General features: G+C 35.8%; 1 protein-coding gene across 2 annotated transcripts; it reads left to right on the forward strand.

Annotated features, from left to right (window-relative positions):
• The first annotated feature begins 16,865 nt into the window (after window positions 1-16,865).
• RANBP6 (RAN binding protein 6) lies at window positions 16,866-21,516 on the forward strand. 2 transcript variants are annotated; one of them, XM_053573290.1, is made up of 2 exons: window positions 16,866-17,021; window positions 18,137-21,516. In XM_053573290.1, exons 1-2 carry the CDS (start codon window positions 17,007-17,009, stop codon window positions 20,198-20,200), a joined length of 2,079 nt encoding a protein of 692 aa, XP_053429265.1. In that variant the 5' UTR covers window positions 16,866-17,006; the 3' UTR covers window positions 20,201-21,516. The 2 variants fall into 2 exon arrangements, with proteins under 2 accessions (XP_053429265.1, XP_053429263.1); XM_053573288.1 differs by having other exon boundaries at window positions 16,866-21,516.
• Window positions 21,517-22,589: the final 1,073 nt, after the last annotated feature.

Consider the following 22,589-nt stretch of genomic DNA (forward strand, 5'->3'; position numbering starts at 1 on the left):
CATAAGAATTCAAACCATATCAAGCTATAGAGAATAAAAATGAAAGTCCTTTCTCCCAATCTGAAACACACCCCACTCCTTGAAGTAAAGCTTTCTCCTTCCTAGGAGGGGCATACCCACTGCTATGTATACTATATGTTTTCCTGCATGTTTTTATATAAACATATAGGTTTATTTTTTGGCTTTTAACAAAATGGAATGAAATCAATGATATGTCTTTCTCACTTTAGAGTATGAATTGGTGGATTCTTACCATTGTGGATTCCTAGTTTCTAATCTCAGCTGGATAAAAGTTGACAATTCTTCTTTTCTATCATGTTATTATGTGTATCACTGTTCAGCTTCCTCATCTCTCACCCCCCATTCTCATGGCTTCTCCAAAATCTTTAGCTCTTTTCTCAAATTCTTTCACTTACAGCCACTTACAGCCTCACTAAAAAATAGAGATCATTAGTTTAAGAAAGTTCCTGCAATTATTGCCTACCCACCACATCAACAGCTAACGTGCCTTGGAGGCACTCTCTTCAGGCTCTCTCCCTGTCAAAAGAAGTGTCCGTTCTCTTCTTCATGACCTATCCCTTTCTCTTGTACTCTGGATCCCACTCCTAAACGAGGGACAGCTTGAGAGCCACAAAGACTAAATTTCAATCTTCTTTTGCCGCTTTCTAATTGTATGACCTCAGACAGGTTTCTTAACTTCTCTGAACCCAGGAAAGGTTCTGATCCATAGTCAATGAATGACTCAGAACGATGCTAATCTAAAAGGCTTTATACTGTTCTCTGAGAGCACTCATTGGTCCAAGCATGAATACATCTTTTTATATAGACATTTTCTTTATTTTTGGTAATATCTTTTCCATTAAAAAAAACAAACACAGGTAAAGATCAAGTAAATGACACAAGCTTAGACTGTTATACTAACTTGCTAAGTAAATTAAACTGACATCTTTAAAAAAATCAGAATTCTAAGAAACTTTATAGGAAAACAAAAAGAACCCAATAAACATAAAGCCATATTTTATGTGGAGTATACAATAGAGGACAGTTAAGTCTACAAACTCATCTTAGTAAAAGTACTACACACCTCATTGCTAAATATCACTAAAGGGACCTCTGAAGTATTCACCTTGGGGAGCTATGCAGCAAAGCCAGTGCTTAGTCCACCTTTCAACGCAATTTTGAAATTCTTTTTCTGAAATGACCATCAGAGTTATTGTCACACAAACTCTGACAGGTTCACAAACTCATACTAGAAAAAGTCCTATGTACCTCAATGCTGAATATCACTACAATCACCTTCAAAGTACTCCCCTTGGCCATCTGGTGATTGTAGTGATATTCAGCAATGAGGATGTAGCACTTTTTCTAGGATGAGTTAATGAACTGAATTGTCTGACCACATAAGTAGTATGTACATATTGTGTATACTCTTTTTTCCACATAAACATTTCAATATGTCCTAAAGCATAAAGATTTACTAAAGGGCAGCGCCTGTGGCTCAAAGGAGTAGGTCACCAGCCCCATATGCCAGATGTGGCGGGTTCAAACCCAGCCCCAGCCAAAAACTGCAAAAAAAAAAGAAAGAAAGAAAGAAAAAGAGATTTACTCAACAATTATTCCACCCATTGTTAGGTTATTTTCAATTTTTCAATACTCTAACATGTATTGTAAAAGAACGTATACCTCATTTTAGTTTTCTTTTATATCATCACTTAGAGTTTATTGCTCCAAGCCAAATTGCTACATCAAAGACTTTTGTAACCACTGTTCTAGATTCTCAGCAAAGTCATTAGGGGCTACCAGCAATATGCTTATTTTTCAACAGTTCACCAATGCTATTTGTTGTTAGTTTGATTTATCTTGGATACTTAGGTAGAGGTGTGGCTGTGCCTTTCATTTTGTTGCTTTTATTGTTACCAAATGAGGGATTTTTTATGTTGTGACTTACAGTCTACATTTTTTTGATGGTAAATCATTTTCTCTGACCATTTATCAAATAGGATATAAATCTTTTGTACTTTTGACCCTTTGATTTTTGAAATAACTTTACTGTTATTTTGTAGTTATGTTCTATAAATTATCCAAAAGCAGTTTTGTTGGTATTGTTCTTATATATTTAGATCAATTCTTTTTTTTATTTTCACATATACATGTGTTCGTTAGGCTTCCACTTTTTGCCTTCACAAAATTAAAAAGGCTTAAAACTTAACAACAATAACAATGTTTAAGATAGGGACCAGAAACAAAAACCTCGCAAAGAATGAACAAAGACAAATACACTCAGAAAAGAAATCAGACAATTGCTGCAATGAAGTATTAAGCAATAATAATAATATTAATACAAAGAAAGTAACATTTACATTGTCAAAGAAGAGTATGTCTATTATAGAATGCTTTGACTCTGAGGTTCAATTTGGAGTCATCAATTAACTACCCTGTTTCCCTGAAAATAAGACATCCTCTGAAAATAAGACCTACTTACAGCAAAGATAAGACGTCCCCTGAAAATAAGACCTAGCGCATCTTTGAGAGCATACCTTAAAATAAGACACTGTCTTATTTTCGGGGAAACAGGGTACTTCTTATTGTTTTTTTCCAAAGTATCAATTCTTTAGAAGGTAAATTCTTAAAAGATTTGTCATAGTTTTCCATTTTGTTGCTTTCTAATTGATATTTATTTTGCTACACCTCATTGTGTTTCTTTTATTTATTTAAACATATTCATAAGATTTTCAATATTCAACATGTCATTAGAGATAAAGAACTTTTTCTTCCATGACACTTGCATAATAGGCAATTTGTTTGCTTTATACATTTTGAAAAATATTTAATCTTCATCTGTTTAGTGCTTATTTATATGTATGGTGTGAGGTGTGCCACTCTTCCATATTATTACATTAATTGAGTCATAAATATCTCTTATATGTTAATTCTTTTTTGTCACTTTTTGTCAGCAGTCAATCAGAGCCTTTAAAACATCCTTAGAAGAAACCCATTCATATATGGACATGTCAATAAAATGCATTAAAAGTAACTTTTAAGGGTGATTAATAAAAAACTGTATAGTCTGAGTTGTGCCATGATCCGATTCCTGCTTGTCTCTGATTTCTCTTTGTTCTTCCAAATTCTTGGCTTGGCTTTATCAATGAACTTCATATTTTTAAAATATCTTAATAATACTAATTTAATTATTTTTTATTATAAAGTACAAAACATCGGTTGTCTCTGGTTGCCATCCATGACACAGCTCCCAGATTACACAGGAAACCTGTCATGATGAAACCCAGTTGACAGCAAGAGGCATTTCTCAGATTTCCACCCCACCTATATCCCTCATGCCAGGGCCTACGGTTGTGTTGCCCTTGACTTGTCACATGCTAAATTCTTATAATATTGAGAATTTGTTTTTAGAATCTATTGTTCATGTATTTGATTTAATAACAACTGATTTAGATTATTTCCATTTTATAAAACAATACCTGGTATTGATTTTATAGTATAAAAATTAAACATCTCAACATTTTTGGTATCTGACCTTTTATTCTTCAAAATCCTGAAGAGCCTTTCATTGATATTCTTTTAACTTGTACATTAATATGAAAATCATTTTTTTATTATATTTGGAATTTAACATTAGAAGCAAGGTATGTCTTTTTTTATACGTTTTCACAAAAATTTAAAAATAAGATTCTTTGTTCCAAGTGAATTGTCCAAATATTTATTTTGTTGTATTGGTAAAATTATTTTATTGTATTCTCTAAGCCTTAATCCATAAAAGATAGGAAATGTTACTGATTTTTTTTTTTTTGGTGTTTACCTTGTCCTCTGTATTTTAATCACACTAAATTATTATCTTCAGCACTTTCTAGCAAAACAAACATTTCATGTAAAAATGACATGATTTTTATTTTCCTGTTATTAGACTATTTGTTTTTCTGTTTTCTCCAAATAACTTTTAACAACACTTCTATCACAGTTTCTCCAGGATAACCTTTCCTAGGGGGTGTATTTTATTTCATCACTGTTTTAGAAGATAGTGACTATGTTGTCTAACCATTAGAAAAACAGAAAAGGTTGAAAAGAGCTGATTGTAAGAAGCAGGACTTGAGGTAAGGAGATAGGGAACCAATAACTATGGTTTTTGTTGAAATTCAGTGTTACTTTAATTTTTAAGATTTAAAACTATTATAAAAGAATGGTTATACTATAGTGGGTCTAAGAATCACTTAGGGTGCATGTTAAAAATTTAGATATACAAAGTTTGCCCAGTACCTTGAGGTGGAAGCCAGGAATTTGCATTTTTAACAAATGTCATGGGTGATCTTATTTCAGGTGGTCAGGGGATCAAACTTTGAACTGTAGTGCTCTAATGTTTCTTTATTACTTACAATGGTTTGATTTTACATACAAGCTTTTTAAATGTTGATATGTGTATACCATGCAATACTATTCAGCCATAAAATAGATGGAGACTTTACATTTTTTTTGCATTAACTTGGATGGAGTTGAAGAACATTCTCCTCAGTAAAGTATCAGATGAATGAACAAGCCAGTATCCAGTGTACTCAATACTAATATAAAACCAACAGATAAACAACTACATGCCCACAGGAGAGAAAAACACAAATTCAAGTGGGAGAGGAGGAAAAGGGGAGGGGATGGTGGGAGGGAGATTGGTAAGCTCTCACCTAATGTGTGCAATGTAAGGGTGGACAGCACACTCCTGGGGTGAAGGGCTCAACTACCACTTGAACTTTACCTAATAAACACAAACAATGTAACCTAATCATGTGTACCCTTATTTTAACCAGAAATTTTAAAAATAATTTATTTTTAAAGAGTCTCTTTAAAATGAATTTTGAAATTCCTTCTAAGACTCTTCATTTATAAATATATCCTTTATTTAATTTTCATTTACTTTATATTTTAAATTTTATTACATGCTTTTGGCATATTTTGCTATACTCACATGATTCTTATTATTTTTCCTAACAATCTATAATTAATTATATTATTACCTTTGTATAATACTACCTTAGATAATAAATAACAAAACTTGATTAGCAAACATATTAACAAATTACCATACTGGACTATTTTCTATATTTTAAAATCTTTTTTGTTAAACTACCTTTCTAAACCCGGGTTTTATAAATTTTTGTTCTTCCTGTTTTGAAAATTAATTAAATCTATCAGTTCTTGACAATATCTTGGCAGGAAAAAGAAAGCATATTTAGAAAGTGTTATTGAAGAGAGTATACTGAGGGGATTATTTACAGAGGTTTGGTTAAGGTTAAGAGAACATAATAAGACACAAGATCTAGGTTCAGCACCTGTGGCTCAAGCAGCTAAGGCACCAGCCACATATGCCTGAGCTGACAGGTTCGAATCCAGCCTGGGCCTGCCAAACAACAATGACAGCTGCAACCAAAAAATAGCTGGGCATTGTGGCAGGCGCCTGTAGTCCCAGCTACTTGGCAGGCAGAGGCAGGAGAATTGCTTGAGCCTAGGAGTTGGAGATTGCTGTGAGCTGTGATGCCACAGCACTCTACCCAGGAGACAGCTTGAGGCTCTGTCTCAAAAAAAAAAAAAAGACACAAGATCTACCAACAATTATATACTTTTACCACCTTTAGACCTAAAGGGACTATGGGAGTGAATGAGCCTAGAATGAGTTTATAGCACAAAAGAGGGGCTGCCTTATAGGAAATGTAACTATAGAATGCAACCAGTACCAGAACTGCAGCAAAGCAGGAGAGAACAGGGTGGGGAGATGGGGAATAAACACTCTAGCCCCTCTTCCCAGCCTCTTTCTGATGCCTTTCCTTAGCTGATCCAGCCAGAAAGCAGAGAGAAAGGAGACTGATTGAAGCCATTTGTATATGTCAAGAGGGACAGAGGCAATGGAGAACTGAAGGCACATAATAATATTCATGGTCTCTTACATCCATGCCCATCTTGTGAGCAAAGACATTATGGACTATCCTTTTGGGGATGTTTGAGTAGCAAACAAACTTGGAAGTCAGAGATAATGTCTCCCAAGCAAAGGGCAGGCATAGTTATTGTCCAGAATAAAAAGATAATGTCTCCCTATGGAGCAAAAGCAGTCAGGCTTACTGCCCATTGTAAAAGATTCCTGTACTCTAAGCTCAGCATTTCTCTCCTGTAACATAATCCACAGTGCATGTAGCTGTCACTCTCTTTGCATTATCCTGTGGCAACAGGGAGTTGGGAACTGATGGGGAAAAAATGTTGATACTCTGAGTACTGTTATTGCTGTAAAAAACAATTTTTTAAATCTCTGTTGCAGGAGTCTCCTATCTTTTACCACCATCCATGAAACTGCAGAAGCCTACCTTGTTTTCACTGAAATAGAGTAAAATCTCAGGTCCTTCACTGCTCTTGGCAACACACAAAAAGAGAAAGCCAAACAAAATTTAACAAAACCATAATTATTTCCAGTGGAAGTGGCTATTAACACCAACTTTTAACTCTGAAAATTGGAAATTAAAGAGATGGAATCAAGCATCATTTCACAGTGACCAACTAGCCTTAGAGAATAAGACAGAGCTCCTCTTTACGGAAGAATGCCAACTTATAAATATAGAAAAAAATATGGGATTAGAAAAATAACCACCTCTTCCCCAAATCCTAATGAAGTAACTGACTCAGGGAAGGACAATCTCCAGTTTGCCAAAGTACCACCCCAAACATAAATATTGATCTCAAGGAGAAAAACAAAAGGGAGCATAACAGTCACCACTTAAAGCTTAGCAACAATAATTGTAGGATACCCAAACATTATGCATATCTTGATATAATGCATATAAAGTACATATCCTCACTTATAAAGGATTCTTGTCAAAAGCATTTCACTTGAATCTAACTTATCCTTTATTATTAATATATTTTTAAAAGCTATGTTTTTTCTAACATTTAAAAATTGATTGAAATTTAGGATAATCAACTATCCCTCTTTGCCTAGGAAATGTCCCAGGACTAAAAGTTCTGTATTTCAAGAAACCCCAGTTCTAAGGAAACCAGGATGGGTGGTTACTCTACTGTGAGTTTAACTTATTACATTCATCACAATTGTAATATATTATATCTTCATATATCTTTTAAAAGTATCCCTATAATAATAAATTAAATACAATGATACAATGACTGCAAAACAGTACACTAATGGCATTTTTGTTCTAATAAGAGTTCTAATTCAATGGCTAAATAACTTATTTTTATTATCTCATTTTTAGCACTTATTCCTGGAAATACAATTCTCTCGCCTTTACCTAGAAAGTCAGGGTTATTTCTCACATTTGCTAAAGATGCAGATAACAATGTTTCAACATCTTCTAAGACGTTCCTACCAGTTTATCCAATTGGATTGGTCCTTTTTATAATTTGTATTATGTCTATTACCTAAGAAACTGTCCAAAACATTAGGTCTAATCAATCAAATGTATTTTCACCTTTTCATCCCTAATATTATCATCATTATAAAGAAGATGCTTTTCTGAGTGTTTTATCTTTATTATACAGTTTAATACTCTGCTTTGTGAGAATTTTTTTCTGAGTGCTTTTTTGCTTAAATTTATAGCTAATATAATTTATAATTGATTGGAGTGGAATCCAGTTACTTCTTTGGTGCTTTCCTTATTCTCTACCACCCCCGTTCCCAGTCATTGCTTCCACTAGGCTCTCTCTTTTAGGACAAAATGAACATCAAACAGCTGGATGGTTAATAGCTTCTATCACTATTATAATTTTCCTCTGAGTCAGTTAACTAATCTGTACTTAAATTTCTTTTTAAAACCTATCCATAAACTCCTTTATTTATTGTGAAAATTAAATCAATTAATACCTGCAAGTACTATATAAATAGTATAGTACCCATAATTCCCAACCACATGGAAAAGAATCTAATTGAGTATTCAGGTAGTGAGTTTTCTGTTCTCTCTCATTTATTATATTTAGATTCAACTTTGTATATTCTGAATTATTGCCAGGTAATCCTCAAAGATGATAATGGTGCTTTACTGCTGTGCTTCTTATACACCTACAGGTAAAAGGTAATAAGCCAGAGAAAACCACAGGTTCAACATGTCTGGGCTTCCTGGCTCAATCTACTGAGTTCCAGATCAGCTTGTAAACTTAATGAAGGCAGCTATTCTGTCTGTCTTATTCAACATTGTACCTCCCATACCCCTTTATAATGCCTGGCACATAGTAGGTACTCAATAAGTATTGACTAAATACATGAATGAAGGTTTACAGAGAAAAAAATTTCTTATGAAAAAAGTTGAAAATATTAGCAGATGGAATATCACATTACATTTATTTTAGAGCTAAAATTAGAATTCTTTTTTTTTTTTTTTTTCAGATTTTGACCAGGGCTGAGTTTGAACCTGCCACCTCCAGTATATGGGGCCAGCGCCCTACTCACTGAGCCACAGGCACTGCCCTAAAATTAAATTCTTAAAGTAAATGTGATTACAACAAAAACAACATTATTAACATTCACATGAATGAATGAGCAATGGATCTTTTCACGAGCTATTTTCCTAAGTTACATTTTTCAAAGGGGGGTGAGGAGGGTCCAGGTTTTACATCTCACATCTTTTTTATTCTGTAATAATCCTACTCCCCCTTTTGGATGAGAAATGAGGTCATAAAATGATGGAAACTATAACTACTCGGGTTCAAGATTTACTGTAAAGTTACAGAAATCAAAACAGTGTGATATTGCAGTAAGAACAGACACAAAGATTAATGGAAAAGAATAGTTTGTAAATACAACTCTCTCTCCTCTACACACACATGGTGCCAAAAAAATGTATACACATTTTATTTCCTTTTGTGTATGCATTTTAAGAAAAAACTATTAAAATTGTAATACTTAATATATATCAATAATGTTTGTTATCTTGTATATTGTATCTTGTATCTCTTGTAATTGCAGAAGTCAAATGTGCCTTGATTATTAAAATTTTAATACAGTTTTTTCCTTTCTTAAGATGTGTATACTTTTCTTGGCATCCTCTCTCTATATATAAATATATATACACACACAAACACAGTCAATTAATAGTCAACAAAGGTACCAAAGTAATTCAGTAAGGGAACAATGCAATAACCATAAATGCATATGCAAAAAGAAATGAATCTGAATTCAGACCTTATATCATATACAAATATTGACTTGAAATAGAATATGGCTCTAAATGTAAAACCTAAAAATACAAAACTCGTAGAAGAAAACACTGGAGAAAATCTTTGTGGCCTTGAGTTGGGTAAAGACTTTTTAAATAGACCATAGAAAGTATAAACTTTAAAATTAAAAAAAAATTATAATTTGAACTTCTTCAAAAATAAAATCTTTTATCTTTGAAAGATGCAGTTAAAAAAGGAAAAGGAGAAAAATATTTGAAAACACATATGATAAAACTGTAATGGGCATCAGAGCTGTGATCATGTGAGGTCTGACAATTATTTTCAAATTCATCTTAGAAAAAGCACTTTGAAGGGTAAACTAGGCATTGGCATTGGTGCATAGCTTCCCAGGGCGAGTACTTCAAAGGTGACTGTAGTGATATTTAGCAATGAGGTATGTAGCACTTTTTCTAGGATGAATTCATGTATAAAATTATTGTCCTGCCTTATATATCCATAATATGTAAAGAACTTTTAAAATGTTAACACTAAAAGGACAAAAAAACTAGATTTTTTTTAATGGACAAAAGATTTGAATAAATGCTTCATCAAAGAAGATAAACAAATGGCAAACAAGCATTTAAGAAGGTACTCAACATCATTAGTCTTCTGGAAAATGCAAACTAAAACCATAATCAGATACCACACATATTTACTAGAATGACTAAAATCTAAAATACTGACAGTATCAATGTTGTCAAGGATGTGGAGTAACTGGAATGCCTATAAATTGCTGTTAGAAATGAAAAATAGTACAACCACTTGGGAAGTATTTGGCAGTTTCTTTCTTTTTTTTTTTTTTTAGAGACAGAGTCTCACTGTGAGTGCCGTGGTGTCACAAGGCTCACAGCAACCTCTAACTCCTGGGCTTACGCGATTCTCTTGCCTCAGCCTCCTGAGCAGCTAAGACTACAGGCGCCCGCCACAACGCCCGGCTATTTTTTTGTTGCAGTTTGGCCTGGGCTGGGTTTGAACCTGCCACCCTCGGCATATGGGGCCTGTGCCCTACTCACTGAGCCACAGGCGCCGCCCGGCAGTTTCTTATAAACCTACACTGAGCATATGACCAAGCCATTCTACTCCTAGGTATTTATCAAGAGACATGAAAACATGCATTTACACAAAAGCTTGTATTCGCACATTCACAGGCATTTTATTCATAATATTGAGAAACTGGAAACAACCTAAATGTCTATCAATTAGTAAATATATAAACAAATTCTAATATATTCATATGATGAAATACCACTATATTCATGATACATGAACATAAAGGAACAAAAATATACTAATGTTAATTAATGTCAGAGCATTGTGCCGGGTGAAAGAAGTCAGATACAAAAGGCCACATGCCAAATGAGTCTATTCATATGAAATTCTAGAAAAGTCAAGACTATACCCATAGTAACAGAAATCAGATCAGTGGTTGCCAGAAGCCAGGAGTGGGAAAAGAGAATGTTTACTGAGAGACCCAAGGGAAATTTCTGAGATGATAAAAATGGTCTAGGCCAGCCATATGTGTCTCATGCCTGTAATCTTACCATTTTGAGAGGCTGAGGCAGGAGGATCACCTGAGGCCAGGAGTTCAAGACTAGTCTAAGCAGCATAGTGAGAACCGCCCCCCATATCTACAAAAAATAAAAAAATTAGGTAAGCATGGTAGTCCCAGCTACTCAGGAAGCTGAGGCAGGAGGATCACTTGAGCCCAGGAGTTTGAAGTTGCAGTGAGCTATGATTATGCCACTGCCCTCATGTCTGAGCAACAAAGCAAGACCCTGCCTTCAGAAAAATAAAACTAAAAATCTACATATGATTATGGTCATGATTACTTGACTATCAAAATTCATCTAATTAATTAAACACTTGAAATTGGTTAATTGTATTGCATATAAGTTATAGTTCAACAAACCTGATTAAAATAAAAATAGATGTATATCATAGGTGATGCTATGTACTTCCTATTGCATTACTTAATGGTATCTAAGTCAAGGTCCAGTTAGGAAAACTGAAACCATACGATTCTCCACTCTTCGAGAGGAGATTTAATTTAGGGGATTGGTAACACTGGTGTAATGGAGCTAAAAGAGTAAATAACACTGGCACAAAATAAAATTGAACTGTTATCACCCCTAAAAGCTGAAGAAACAAAATAGAACTGGTGCTTTTGAGCTTAGTGGAAGGACTTCCCAGAACTATCGGTGAAACTTCTAAAGAAGGGGTGCCCTCGGGTTACTGCTAGTACCACTGCAGATATAGGATGTGGCTGAATTTTTTAGAGTCCTGCAAGAGTCAGGAAATTGCTGCCACCAGGAGAAAGGGCCATTACTGGGGCAATCCAGACAAGAACAAAAATAGAATCAATCCCTTTCTGCCTTGTTTTTATCTTCCGACCTTTAGAGGCTTCTGTTGGTGGACCATAACAGTGACCCAGCTATGAAAGGATAAATTTTGTTTCCAGAGCCTACCTCATATCAGAGAACAAATTATAGAAAGTATGCCTGTAGAGCCAAAAGACAAGACCTAAATGACATCTCTAGTTCAATCCTACCTTAAATAACATGAACATTAAACTGTAATTTTAGGTGGCTTCAGCCTAATCCCTCTATTATTAAATTCCCAAGGTCCATCTAATAGTTTTAACATCCATTGGTGATTGTTACCTATACTTATAATTCACACCAATTTTCTCATTTTAGCATTCTTTCTGAATTTATTAGCTGGAATTCTACAAAGAAGAACATTCCCTTGTCAAATATTTGGTTATGTTTAAATTCATGTTGTACAGAAAAACCAAGAAAAATCTCAATTATTTCTCTTTATCAATTTTCAGAGTTAGTGACCTAGAAATCTCCAAAGATGGTTAGTTAATGACTTTTTTGATATCAGGAATTTATCACTTCTATTTGCATATTTGATGTTTTATAATCCATTGAAAGTATTCATATTCACATTGTTCCATTTCAGGCCAGTGGGAGCCCAAGTGCCCATTGATCCACGAATGGATTAATAAATTGTGGTATATGTACACCATGGAATATTATGCAGCCTTAAAAAAAGATGGAGACTTTACCTCTTTCATGTTTACATGGATGGAGCTGGAACATATTCTTTTTAGTAAAGTATCTCAAGAATGGAAGAAAAAGTACCCAATGTACTCAGCCCTACTATGAAACTAATTTAGGGCTTTCACATGAAAGCTATAAACCAGTTACAACCTAAGAATAGGGGAAAGAGGGAAACTGAGGAGAGGGGAGGAGGGAGGATGGGCAGAGGGAGGGTGATTGGTGGGATTACACCTGCGGTGCATCATACAGGAGTATATGTGAAACTTAGTAAATGTGGAATGTAAGTGTCTTGGCACAGTAACTGAGAGCATGCCAGGAAGGCTATTGTTAACCAGTGTGATGAAAGTGTGTCAAATGGTCTGTGAAGCTAGTGTATGATGCCCCATGATCATATCAATGTACACAGCTATGATTTAATAAAAAAAAACAATTAATAAAAAGTTCTTGATGAAAATTAAAAATAATAATAATAACAAAAATAAAACAAATGTTTGTAAGTAAAAAAAAAAAAAAATTCTGTCCCTCTCATTTGATTCTAAATTTCTCAGATCTTAGTAGAAATTTGCAACTTACCTTGAACTTTCATCACTTGGTAAGCTGCTAATAAACAGAATGGTATTAAGCCACCTTGTGAAAACACTCTTGAAATGGCCTCTCACCAGTGCAAACAAAGCCAATTTTAATTGCAAAATTTAATAAAGTTGTTCAACTTTGACCAAATCTGCAAATCTAGTCTTGAATCTTGGGTATTATGCATGCTCCTTAGAGGGGAAAAAAAAGGAAATATCAATGCAAAAGGTAAATAGTACAGAACTATGTGATCTAAAAATGAAGCGTCTTAAGTCTTAAATCAGTTTTTGTTTTTATAAAGCAAAAGAACATAATTTTCCTAAACTGGATTCCGTTTAGCTCCTACTGTTGACATGATGAATATCACGATAGTATATGGGAGCAACTAGAGAAAAAAGTTGGATCCTGGCACTCAACTTTCTGGGGAAGCGTCCTTCCCTCCACAAGAGTTAGCAGTCTTTTGAGCTACATTAACTCTGTTTTTACTTATGTAAAGGTAACTAATAGATTAATAGCAGCACCTTCAATCAGATACTCAGGCCAGAACTTAAGGATGTTTCCTAGATTTCTCCTTGCCCTGAATGCTATTAATACTACTTCTTAAAACATCTTAAATTCATGCCCGCTTTTCTTTCCTTTCACCATTGCTATGGTTTAGAGGCAGGGGTCCTCAAACTATGGCCCGCGGGCCACATGAGGTGATGTGATTGTATTTGTTTCCATTTTGTTTTTTACTTCAAAATAAGATATGTGCAGTGTGCATAGGAATTTGTTCATAGTTTTTTTTTTTTTTAACTATAGTCCGGCCCTCCAACGGTCTGAGGGACAGTGAACTGGCCCTCTGTTTAAAAGTTTGAGGACCCCTGGGACCTTCAGCTAAACTAGACTAGGCTATTGGCCTCGGAAATACCTTGTCTTCACACTTCAGTTTTTATACTCCTGTCAAAGTAACTTTTCTAAAAATAGATCATCTCATAGCCCTTAATTAAAATCCTTAAACAGTTCCTTGTTACCCTTAGAAAAAAATTCAAATTTCTTAATATGGAATATTAATCCTTCATAATCTATTCTCAATTTAACTTTCTTTTTTCTTTGTTTTTTGGCCAGGACTGGGTTTGAACCCGTCACCTCTGGCATATGGGGCCAGCGCCCTACTCCTTTGAGCCACAGGTGCCACACTATTTAACTATTTTTCTCCTTCCTGTCTCCTGGGCATTCCCAGACCCCTTCAATCCCCATCCAAATGCTCCAGTTATACTGAAACACTAACAGAAATCTCATTGTAGTGTGCTCAAAGGCCTCTCTGCATTTGAACAAACAGTTCCTTTTACTTAGTACAAACTTCTTTTTTTTTTCTTCAAATGGTTAATGACTTAAAAAGTTAGCTCTGATATCATCTCTTCTAGAAAACTTTACCTGATGTCCCCTGCACGAAGTTGCCTTCACAATCCCATTGCTTCCAAAGCAGATGTACAATTACCCCCAATGATCACTACACTATGTGACATTTACTATCTCTCATGAGCAACCTTACATATTAATGTTTACCCCCGGCACTTTGCGTGAGTTTATCCTCTGATTGTTTGCTGAGAGAATAAATGAACAATCGCATAATCTTAACCTAGCATTTGAAACATTTTTTCAAAGTGATTGTACCAATTTACCTATACCTTTCCCCTCCAAATATAACAGTTCCCTGTTTTTGTTCCACATCCTCAGTGACCCTTGGCATTGCCAGACGTTTAAATTTAAAACATCATGATAGGTCTGTGGTCTTTAATAAGTCTTTAATATGCTAATGGTGTAATGTTTAGAGAAACCTTTTTCTCTTTTATTAACATTTCCTGAAAGAGCAAATGCAAAGGCCTTGCAGTGAGACTTTTTAAAGGGACAGTAAGAAAATCAATGAACAGAACTATAGCTAAGATCTTGGAATCAAGGATGCTGACACTTTGAGATAGAAGCCTGCCAGCTTTTTCATTTGCCAGCAAATTAATAAAACTTCTCTTTCCTTCCCTTCAAAAAAATAAAACCACCACCACAAAAACTAGTAATCAGTCAGGCCTAGTGGTGTGCACCTGTAGCCCCAGCTACTTGGAAGGCTGAGGCAGGAGAATCACTTGAGTCTAGGAGTTCAGGGCAAGTGTCCACACTGAAAATATCAATATGGTGACCTGCCATCAGTGGGGGACCACCAGGTTGCCTAAGGAGGGGTGAACCAGCATAGGTCAGAAACAGAGGAGGTCAAAAGTCTAGTGTTGATCAGTAGTGGCGCCTGTGAATAGCCACTGTACTCTAGCCTGGGCAACATGGCCAAACTCTGTCTCCTAAAAAAAAAAAAAAAAAAATCTTGGAATCAGAACAAGAATTGATCTCATCAATGGTTCTCAAGTTTTGGTATTTATATGAAAACCCAATATGTTTGTTATAATTGTACATTCTTGGGTTGCAGCTACCTGAAATTTTAGTTCAGTAGTTTGGAGCTTGAGTTCTAACAGCTATATTTTTAAAGGAAGTACCCCAAGTAATTCTGATGCAGTTGGTTTTTCAGTCCATAGAAATAAAAATGCCTTTTAGAGAGTATGGAGTCATACTACAATGTACATTGTCTATCATCTGGATTATGTTAAAGCTATTTAGCATTATTTAATTTATTAACATTATTTACTTAATTTTCGATTTGTCATGGGTATATGTAGTAACGTTTTAGAAAATTAAAATTAAGCTTGCTTGGAAAAGTTTGAGACAGACTGCGATAAGTGAAAGCCTCTGAATCATGTTGCCAAACCAAGAGTAGCTATCAAGAAGGAGTATGATAAGAAAAGCATCGGTGTCACTTTCAGAAGAGGTAGAAGATTCAGGTATGCCATCTTAGGTGAATCCTTTCACTTCTCTGAGTTTCCATTACTCATCTAAAATCATTATTATATCTCTCCTACCAGCTTCATAAGCCTGTAAGAGGGTCAAAAAGAGAGTGCTAATACAGAAGTAAATCTAATCAATATGAGAGGAATGATAATTGTTTGGCACACCTGCCTGAATTAAAGAAACAATATTTAGCCTCAGGGACGTTTGCTACTTGGAATAACCTCAGCAGCTTTCTAGTAAAGGGTAGATAGGATTCTAATAACTGAACCCCTTCCTATACAGTTTACGTAACACGCAAGGAAAATTTTGAGGGACTTGACCTAGGATACAACATTAATTTAGAGATAAGATTCAAGTCTTCAGATCATTAGTCCAGGTCCCTTTTCATCATACTTCACCCAGTAGTCTTTCCCAGTCTTTATTATATAATCCACAGTCAAGGTGATTCTAAAACACACCCGAGTTTGAGCACCAGGCCTGTTCATTAGATGTGATAGAGGGATGGTGATAGCTGTTTTTATTCTTTTATTGTACTTATTATTTTATAAACAATTTTATTGTGGCATTATTTATACACAATTCACCAATTTAAATTGTGCAACTCCATGGTTTTAGTACAATCACAGAATTGTGCAAGCATCACCACAATCAATTTTAGAACATTTTCATCATTCAAAAAGAAATGATAGTAGTCATTCTCCATTCTCCCTACCCCCCAGCCTCAAGCAATCACTAATTTCTTCTTGTGTAGATTTGCTTATTCGACACTTTTCATAGCAACGTCATTATACAATATGTGCTCTTTTGTGATCAGTGTGTTTCATTTAGCATATTTTCAAGATGTAATTATCGTTTTAAAACTATCAGGATAACACCAATATAGTTTAAAAATGAAAGAAAAAACAGTCATACTCCTATTCTAATACAATCTAATCTTTCTTTTTCTTCTGCAGGTGTCTTATCATTTGATTGGAAAACAAATAAAGGATGCTCCTGGCCTCCAATGAGCTCCCCGCTTTCTCTAAAACCGGCTCCCCACCAGGGCTGCAAATGCTCCAAAGATCAGAGCTTGCAGCACCCCCGCCCATCCCCGCCGGCGCCTCGCTTACGTCATTGCTCCGCGACGCAGCCCCCCCCAACCTGGGTCGCGGCAGCTTTGACAGAGCGCGATGGCGGCGGCCGCGTCTGCTGGGGTGCCGGCGACCGTGTCGGAAAAGCAAGACTTTTACCAGCTTCTGAAGAACCTGATCAATCCAAGCTGTATGGTGCGCAGGCAAGCGGAGGAAGTCTATGAAAATATCCCAGGTCTGTGTAAGACTACATTCCTCTTAGATGCCGTCAGAAATAGAAGAGCAGGTTATGAGGTGAGACAAATGGCTGCCGCACTGCTACGACGGCTTTTGTCCTCTGGGTTTGAGGAGGTCTATCCAAATCTGCCTTCTGATATTCAGAGGGATGTCAAGATTGAACTGATACTGGCTGTTAAGTTAGAAACACACGCTAGCATGAGGAAAAAACTTTGTGATATTTTTGCGGTGCTGGCCAGGAATTTGATAGATGAGGATGGCACTAACCACTGGCCAGAAGGTCTGAAGTTTCTTACTGATTCAATCTACTCTAAAAATGTGGTTCTATGGGAAGTTGCACTTCACGTTTTCTGGCACTTTCCTGGGATTTTTGGGAACCAAGAGCGGCACGATTTGGATATCATCAAACGATTGTTGGACCAGTGTATTCAAGATCAAGAACATCCAGCAATCAGGACTTTATCTGCTAGAGCTGCAGCTGCATTTGTACTTGCTAATGAGAATAATATTGCGCTTTTCAAAGACTTTGCAGACTTACTTCCTGGAATCTTACAGGCTGTGAATGACTCATGCTACCAGGATGATGATTCAGTGCTAGAATCCCTTGTTGAGATTGCAGATACAGTACCCAAGTACTTGGGTCCTTATTTAGAAGATACTCTGCAATTGAGTCTGAAGTTATGTGGAGACTCTAGGCTTAGTAATCTGCAACGCCAGCTGGCTCTTGAAGTATTAGTGACTTTGTCTGAAACTGCAACTCCAATGTTGAAAAAACATACAAATATTATTGCACAGGCAATTCCTCATATATTAGCAATGATGGTTGATCTACAAGATGATGAGGACTGGGTAAATGCTGACGAAATGGAAGAAGATGATTTTGACAGCAATGCTGTTGCTGCCGAGAGTGCACTAGACAGACTGGCTTGTGGGCTTGGCGGAAAAGTTGTTTTACCAATGACCAAAGAACATATCATGCAGATGCTTCAGAGCCCTGACTGGAAATACCGACATGCTGGATTAATGGCCTTATCTGCTATTGGAGAAGGATGCCATCAGCAAATGGAATCAATTCTAGATGAAACAGTTAATTCCGTTTTGCTTTTTCTTCAGGATCCTCATCCAAGGGTAAGGGCTGCAGCCTGTACTACACTTGGACAGATGGCTACAGATTTTGCACCTAATTTCCAAAAGAAATTCCATGAAACAGTGATTGCAGCTTTGTTGCGTACCATGGAAAATCAAGGTAATCAACGTGTGCAATCGCATGCAGCTTCTGCTCTTATTACTTTTATTGAAGACTGCCCCAAGTCATTACTAGTTCTATATTTGGATAATATGGTGAAAAGTTTACATTCCATCTTGGTCATAAAACTTCAAGAGTTAATTCGGAATGGAACTAAATTGGCCTTGGAACAACTAGTGACAACCATTGCATCAGTTGCAGATACAATAGAAGAAAAATTTCTTCCATATTATGATATATTTATGCCCTCACTAAAGCACATTGTTGAGCTTGCTGTTCAGAAGGAACTCAAGCTTCTGAGAGGAAAAACTATTGAGTGCATTAGCCATGTTGGGCTTGCTGTTGGAAAGGAAAAATTCATGCAAGATTCATCAAATGTGATGCAGCTATTGTTGACACAATCAGACTTAAGCAATATGGAAGATGACGACCCTCAGACCTCTTACATGGTTTCAGCATGGGCTAGAATGTGTAAAATTCTTGGAAAAGATTTTCAACAATATCTTCCATTGGTTATCGAACCTCTTATTAAGACTGCTTCAGCTAAACCTGATATTGCTCTCTTAGATACACAAGATGTAGAGAATATGAGTGATGATGATGGCTGGCAATTTGTAAATCTTGGAGACCAGCAAAGTTTTGGAATTAAAACTTCAGGACTTGAAGCAAAAGCAACTGCTTGCCAGATGTTGGTTTACTATGCTAAGGAATTAAGGGAAGGATTTATGGAATATACTGAACAAGTTGTGAAGCTGATGGTTCCTTTACTGAAATTTTATTTCCATGATAATGTTCGAGTGGCAGCAGCAGAGTCTATGCCTTTTCTCTTGGAATGTGCAAAAATTCATGGCCCAGAATATCTTGGACAAATGTGGCAATTTATATGTGATCCCTTAATCAAGGCTATTGGTACTGAACCAGATACAGATGTACTCTCAGAAATAATGAATTCTTTTGCTAAGTCCATTGAAGTAATGGGAGATGGTTGCCTTAATGATGAACACTTGGAAGAACTGGGAAGCATATTGAAAGCAAAACTTGAAGGGCACTTTAAAAACCAAGAATTGCGACAGGTTAAAAGACAAGAAGAAAACTATGATCAACAAGTTGAGATGTCTCTGCAAGATGAAGATGAATGTGACGTATATATTCTTACCAAAGTATCAGATATTTTGCACTCATTATTTAGTACTTATAAGGAAAAGATTTTGCCATGGTTTGAACAGCTACTTCCATTAATTGTAAATCTAATTTGTTCAAGTAGGCCATGGCCAGACAGACAGTGGGGATTGTGCATATTTGATGACATCATAGAGCACTGTAGTCCAACCTCATTTAAATATGTAGAATATTTTCGGTGGCCAATGCTGCTTAATATGCGAGATAACAATCCTGAAGTTAGGCAAGCTGCTGCTTATGGCCTAGGAGTTATGGCCCAGTTTGGTGGAGATGATTATCGTTCTTTATGTTCAGAAGCTGTTCCATTGCTGGTAAAAGTTATTAAGTGTGCAAATTCCAAAACCAAAAAAAATGTCATTGCTACAGAGAACTGTATCTCAGCAATAGGGAAGATTTTGAAGTTCAAGCCTAATTGTGTAAATGTAGATGAAGTTCTTCCACACTGGTTATCATGGCTTCCACTGCATGAAGATAAAGAGGAAGCTATTCAGACTTTGAGTTTTCTCTGTGACTTAATTGAAAGTAACCACCCTGTTGTAATTGGTCCAAATAATTCTAATCTTCCCAAAATAATCAGCATAATTGCAGAAGGAAAAATTAATGAGACTATTAACTATAAAGATCCTTGTGCCAAACGCTTAGCTAATGTTGTGCGTCAGGTACAGATTTCTGAAGAATTATGGTTGGAATGCATATCCCAGCTTGATGATGAACAGCAGAAAGCCTTACAGGAATTACTAAATTTTGCTTGAGCACATTAGTATTGCTTGAATATCACTTACCATAAAAGTAACTACAAATAAGTGTTGCAAATGGATTTCATTATAAATGAGAGAACTGTTTTTGTCCTGCTAAACAGTTTATATTTCTTTCCTGTTACTCCAAGATTAGTCAGTGTTACAGCCTTCTGTTTACTTGCATGTTTTATCTTCTAAACACGGGCCTTGGTGATAACCTGTGCTTCCAGTTGTCTTAGAATGTCTGTCACCTTTCCCCTAGTTGATGTGAAGTATATAAAGCATTGCTATTTGTCTGAACTATCATTGATGCCTTGCAAGCATTATACTTGGGTCAAAATGTCATGCTGACTATGACCGGATGCTAAGAGTCAGGAAAATAGAACTTCTGGGATAAACATCTTTCGAACTGTGGGTGAAGGATATAGTGGCAGGCTTATCCCTCCTTGATAATACTTCTGGTATTCATGGTAGTAATGGGAGGATGCTGGAATTGGGAGAGAGTTTTGAGATACTGTAGTGGATGTTGGAGTTTTCTTTACAATGTGTGGAAATTTTTCATAATGTACTCCTGAGAACTGAGTGGAACCTATCTATATTCTCATTCCCAAGGTGTCCTGCTGAGAGTTATAAGAACTTTTAAATCTCTTTAGCCAGACTGGTCTATTTTTTTTTTTTTTTAAGTTATCCAGGACTCTAAGAATCATGGTTACTGAAAAGGGAGTTCTGATACGTCTGACATTGTTAGCATGTACCATACTGTAACAAGGTGCTTGACAAATAGTAAGCAGTCAATATTTGTGGGAGTCAGTGTTATGTGTTTCAGCAGAGTATTGCTTTTTGTATGTATGTCATCAGCACCCTCACCCCCTGTAAAACAGCTCAACAAGAAGAGAAGCATGGACTCAGAATAGGGGTTAGATTTCTATTCTGAAGAATTTCCTGATAGGTTCTACAAAAGCACTGAAGAGATTCTATTTAAAAGTGAAAAGGAAGCAAATGTAATTTTATCTTTAAATATGAAAAGGAAAACAGCCTCAAGACTAATCATTTAGCTGTAAATGTGCAATATAAGAAAACAGTTCTCTCTCTTCAAGACCTTTTGGCTAAGATCAAGTATAGAAAACAGTTCTATAAACTTAGGGCTAATTATATTAATTACAATGTCTTTAATGTCAAACTTTCGTAAGATAGAAAAAAATTTCCACTCAGCAAATCATTGATCTAAAACTTAAAAACAAATACATCTATTTGTGAATACTGTGTATGTGAAGTATTTAGAAAACACTGAAGACCTAGTAAGTGCTCAATAAATTGTAGCTGTTACTGCTGTTGTTGTTACCTCTGTTGTGGTCTTTTTTTATATTGGAATTCCTTTTACGTTAGAATTTCTCCCTGCCAGTTCTGATGGACAAGGCATTTAGGCTTTTGTGGACAGGGATATAAAGTTAAAATTTTAGATATGCATTCCATGTAATTATTATTAATGGGAGGAAAAAAAAGTTAAGGACATTATGTACAGTATGGTAACAATTTTAAGTATATTTAAGATAAAGAAAAAGCATAGATGAATAAGTAGAAAAATTCCACCTCAGAGAATTAATGGAGGTTTTCTTTGGGTGGTGAGATTAAATGGTAATTTTTCTTCTTACATACCTACATTTTCTAATTTACCTACAACCAATATATTTCTTGTATAATAAAGGAGCTTTCTTTTTAAGACCAAGGATTTGGTCCTACACACATAATAGGTTTGCTATCATCTTGGCCTCTTCATGACCTGGAGTTCCTTCTACTCACCTGCACCTTTCTCTTTTTTATACCTTCATTAATAAGCCCTTGATGAACATTTCCAGCAATACCTTATACCCTATGAGGAATTGGAAATTCTGCCTGATGACTTGGAATTTGACACCTGGAGTTTTTGAAGTATGACAGACCCAGATGTTAATTTCAGCAAATGACTTTCTTAACCTAAATGTCAGTTTTCCCATCTGAAAAAAAATACTTACCTTATAGGATTGTTCTGAGAGTTAAAGGAGATAATGAATACCAAGTGTTCATGGCACAGAGTTCAGTGAATGGAAGCTAATATTGTCTGAGAGTCATGAAAAAGGGTTGATAGAGAAAAAGGAGGAGGGTAAGGGGATATCTGATTGGCTAGGATGGGCTCCAAATTCTTGGGCTTTGCCAAAGTAAATGAATGTCGTCTTGTCACATTTTTAAGTTGCCAGTTGCTGAAGTAGCACCTGCCTTTCTTGTGAGCTGGGGTACATCTGTGGGCTCTTAAGAGAGAGAGAACCTTGTAAATGCCTAATGTATGTCTGGTAAGATGAGGGGAGACCTTGAATACTAGAGAATGGGGGAAGAAGAGTGTCAATGCCCTAAAAGCTCAAAAGTGTTC

This window comes from Nycticebus coucang, chromosome 2, assembly GCF_027406575.1.
Source record: "Nycticebus coucang isolate mNycCou1 chromosome 2, mNycCou1.pri, whole genome shotgun sequence".
Taxonomy (NCBI): Eukaryota; Metazoa; Chordata; class Mammalia; order Primates; family Lorisidae; genus Nycticebus; species Nycticebus coucang.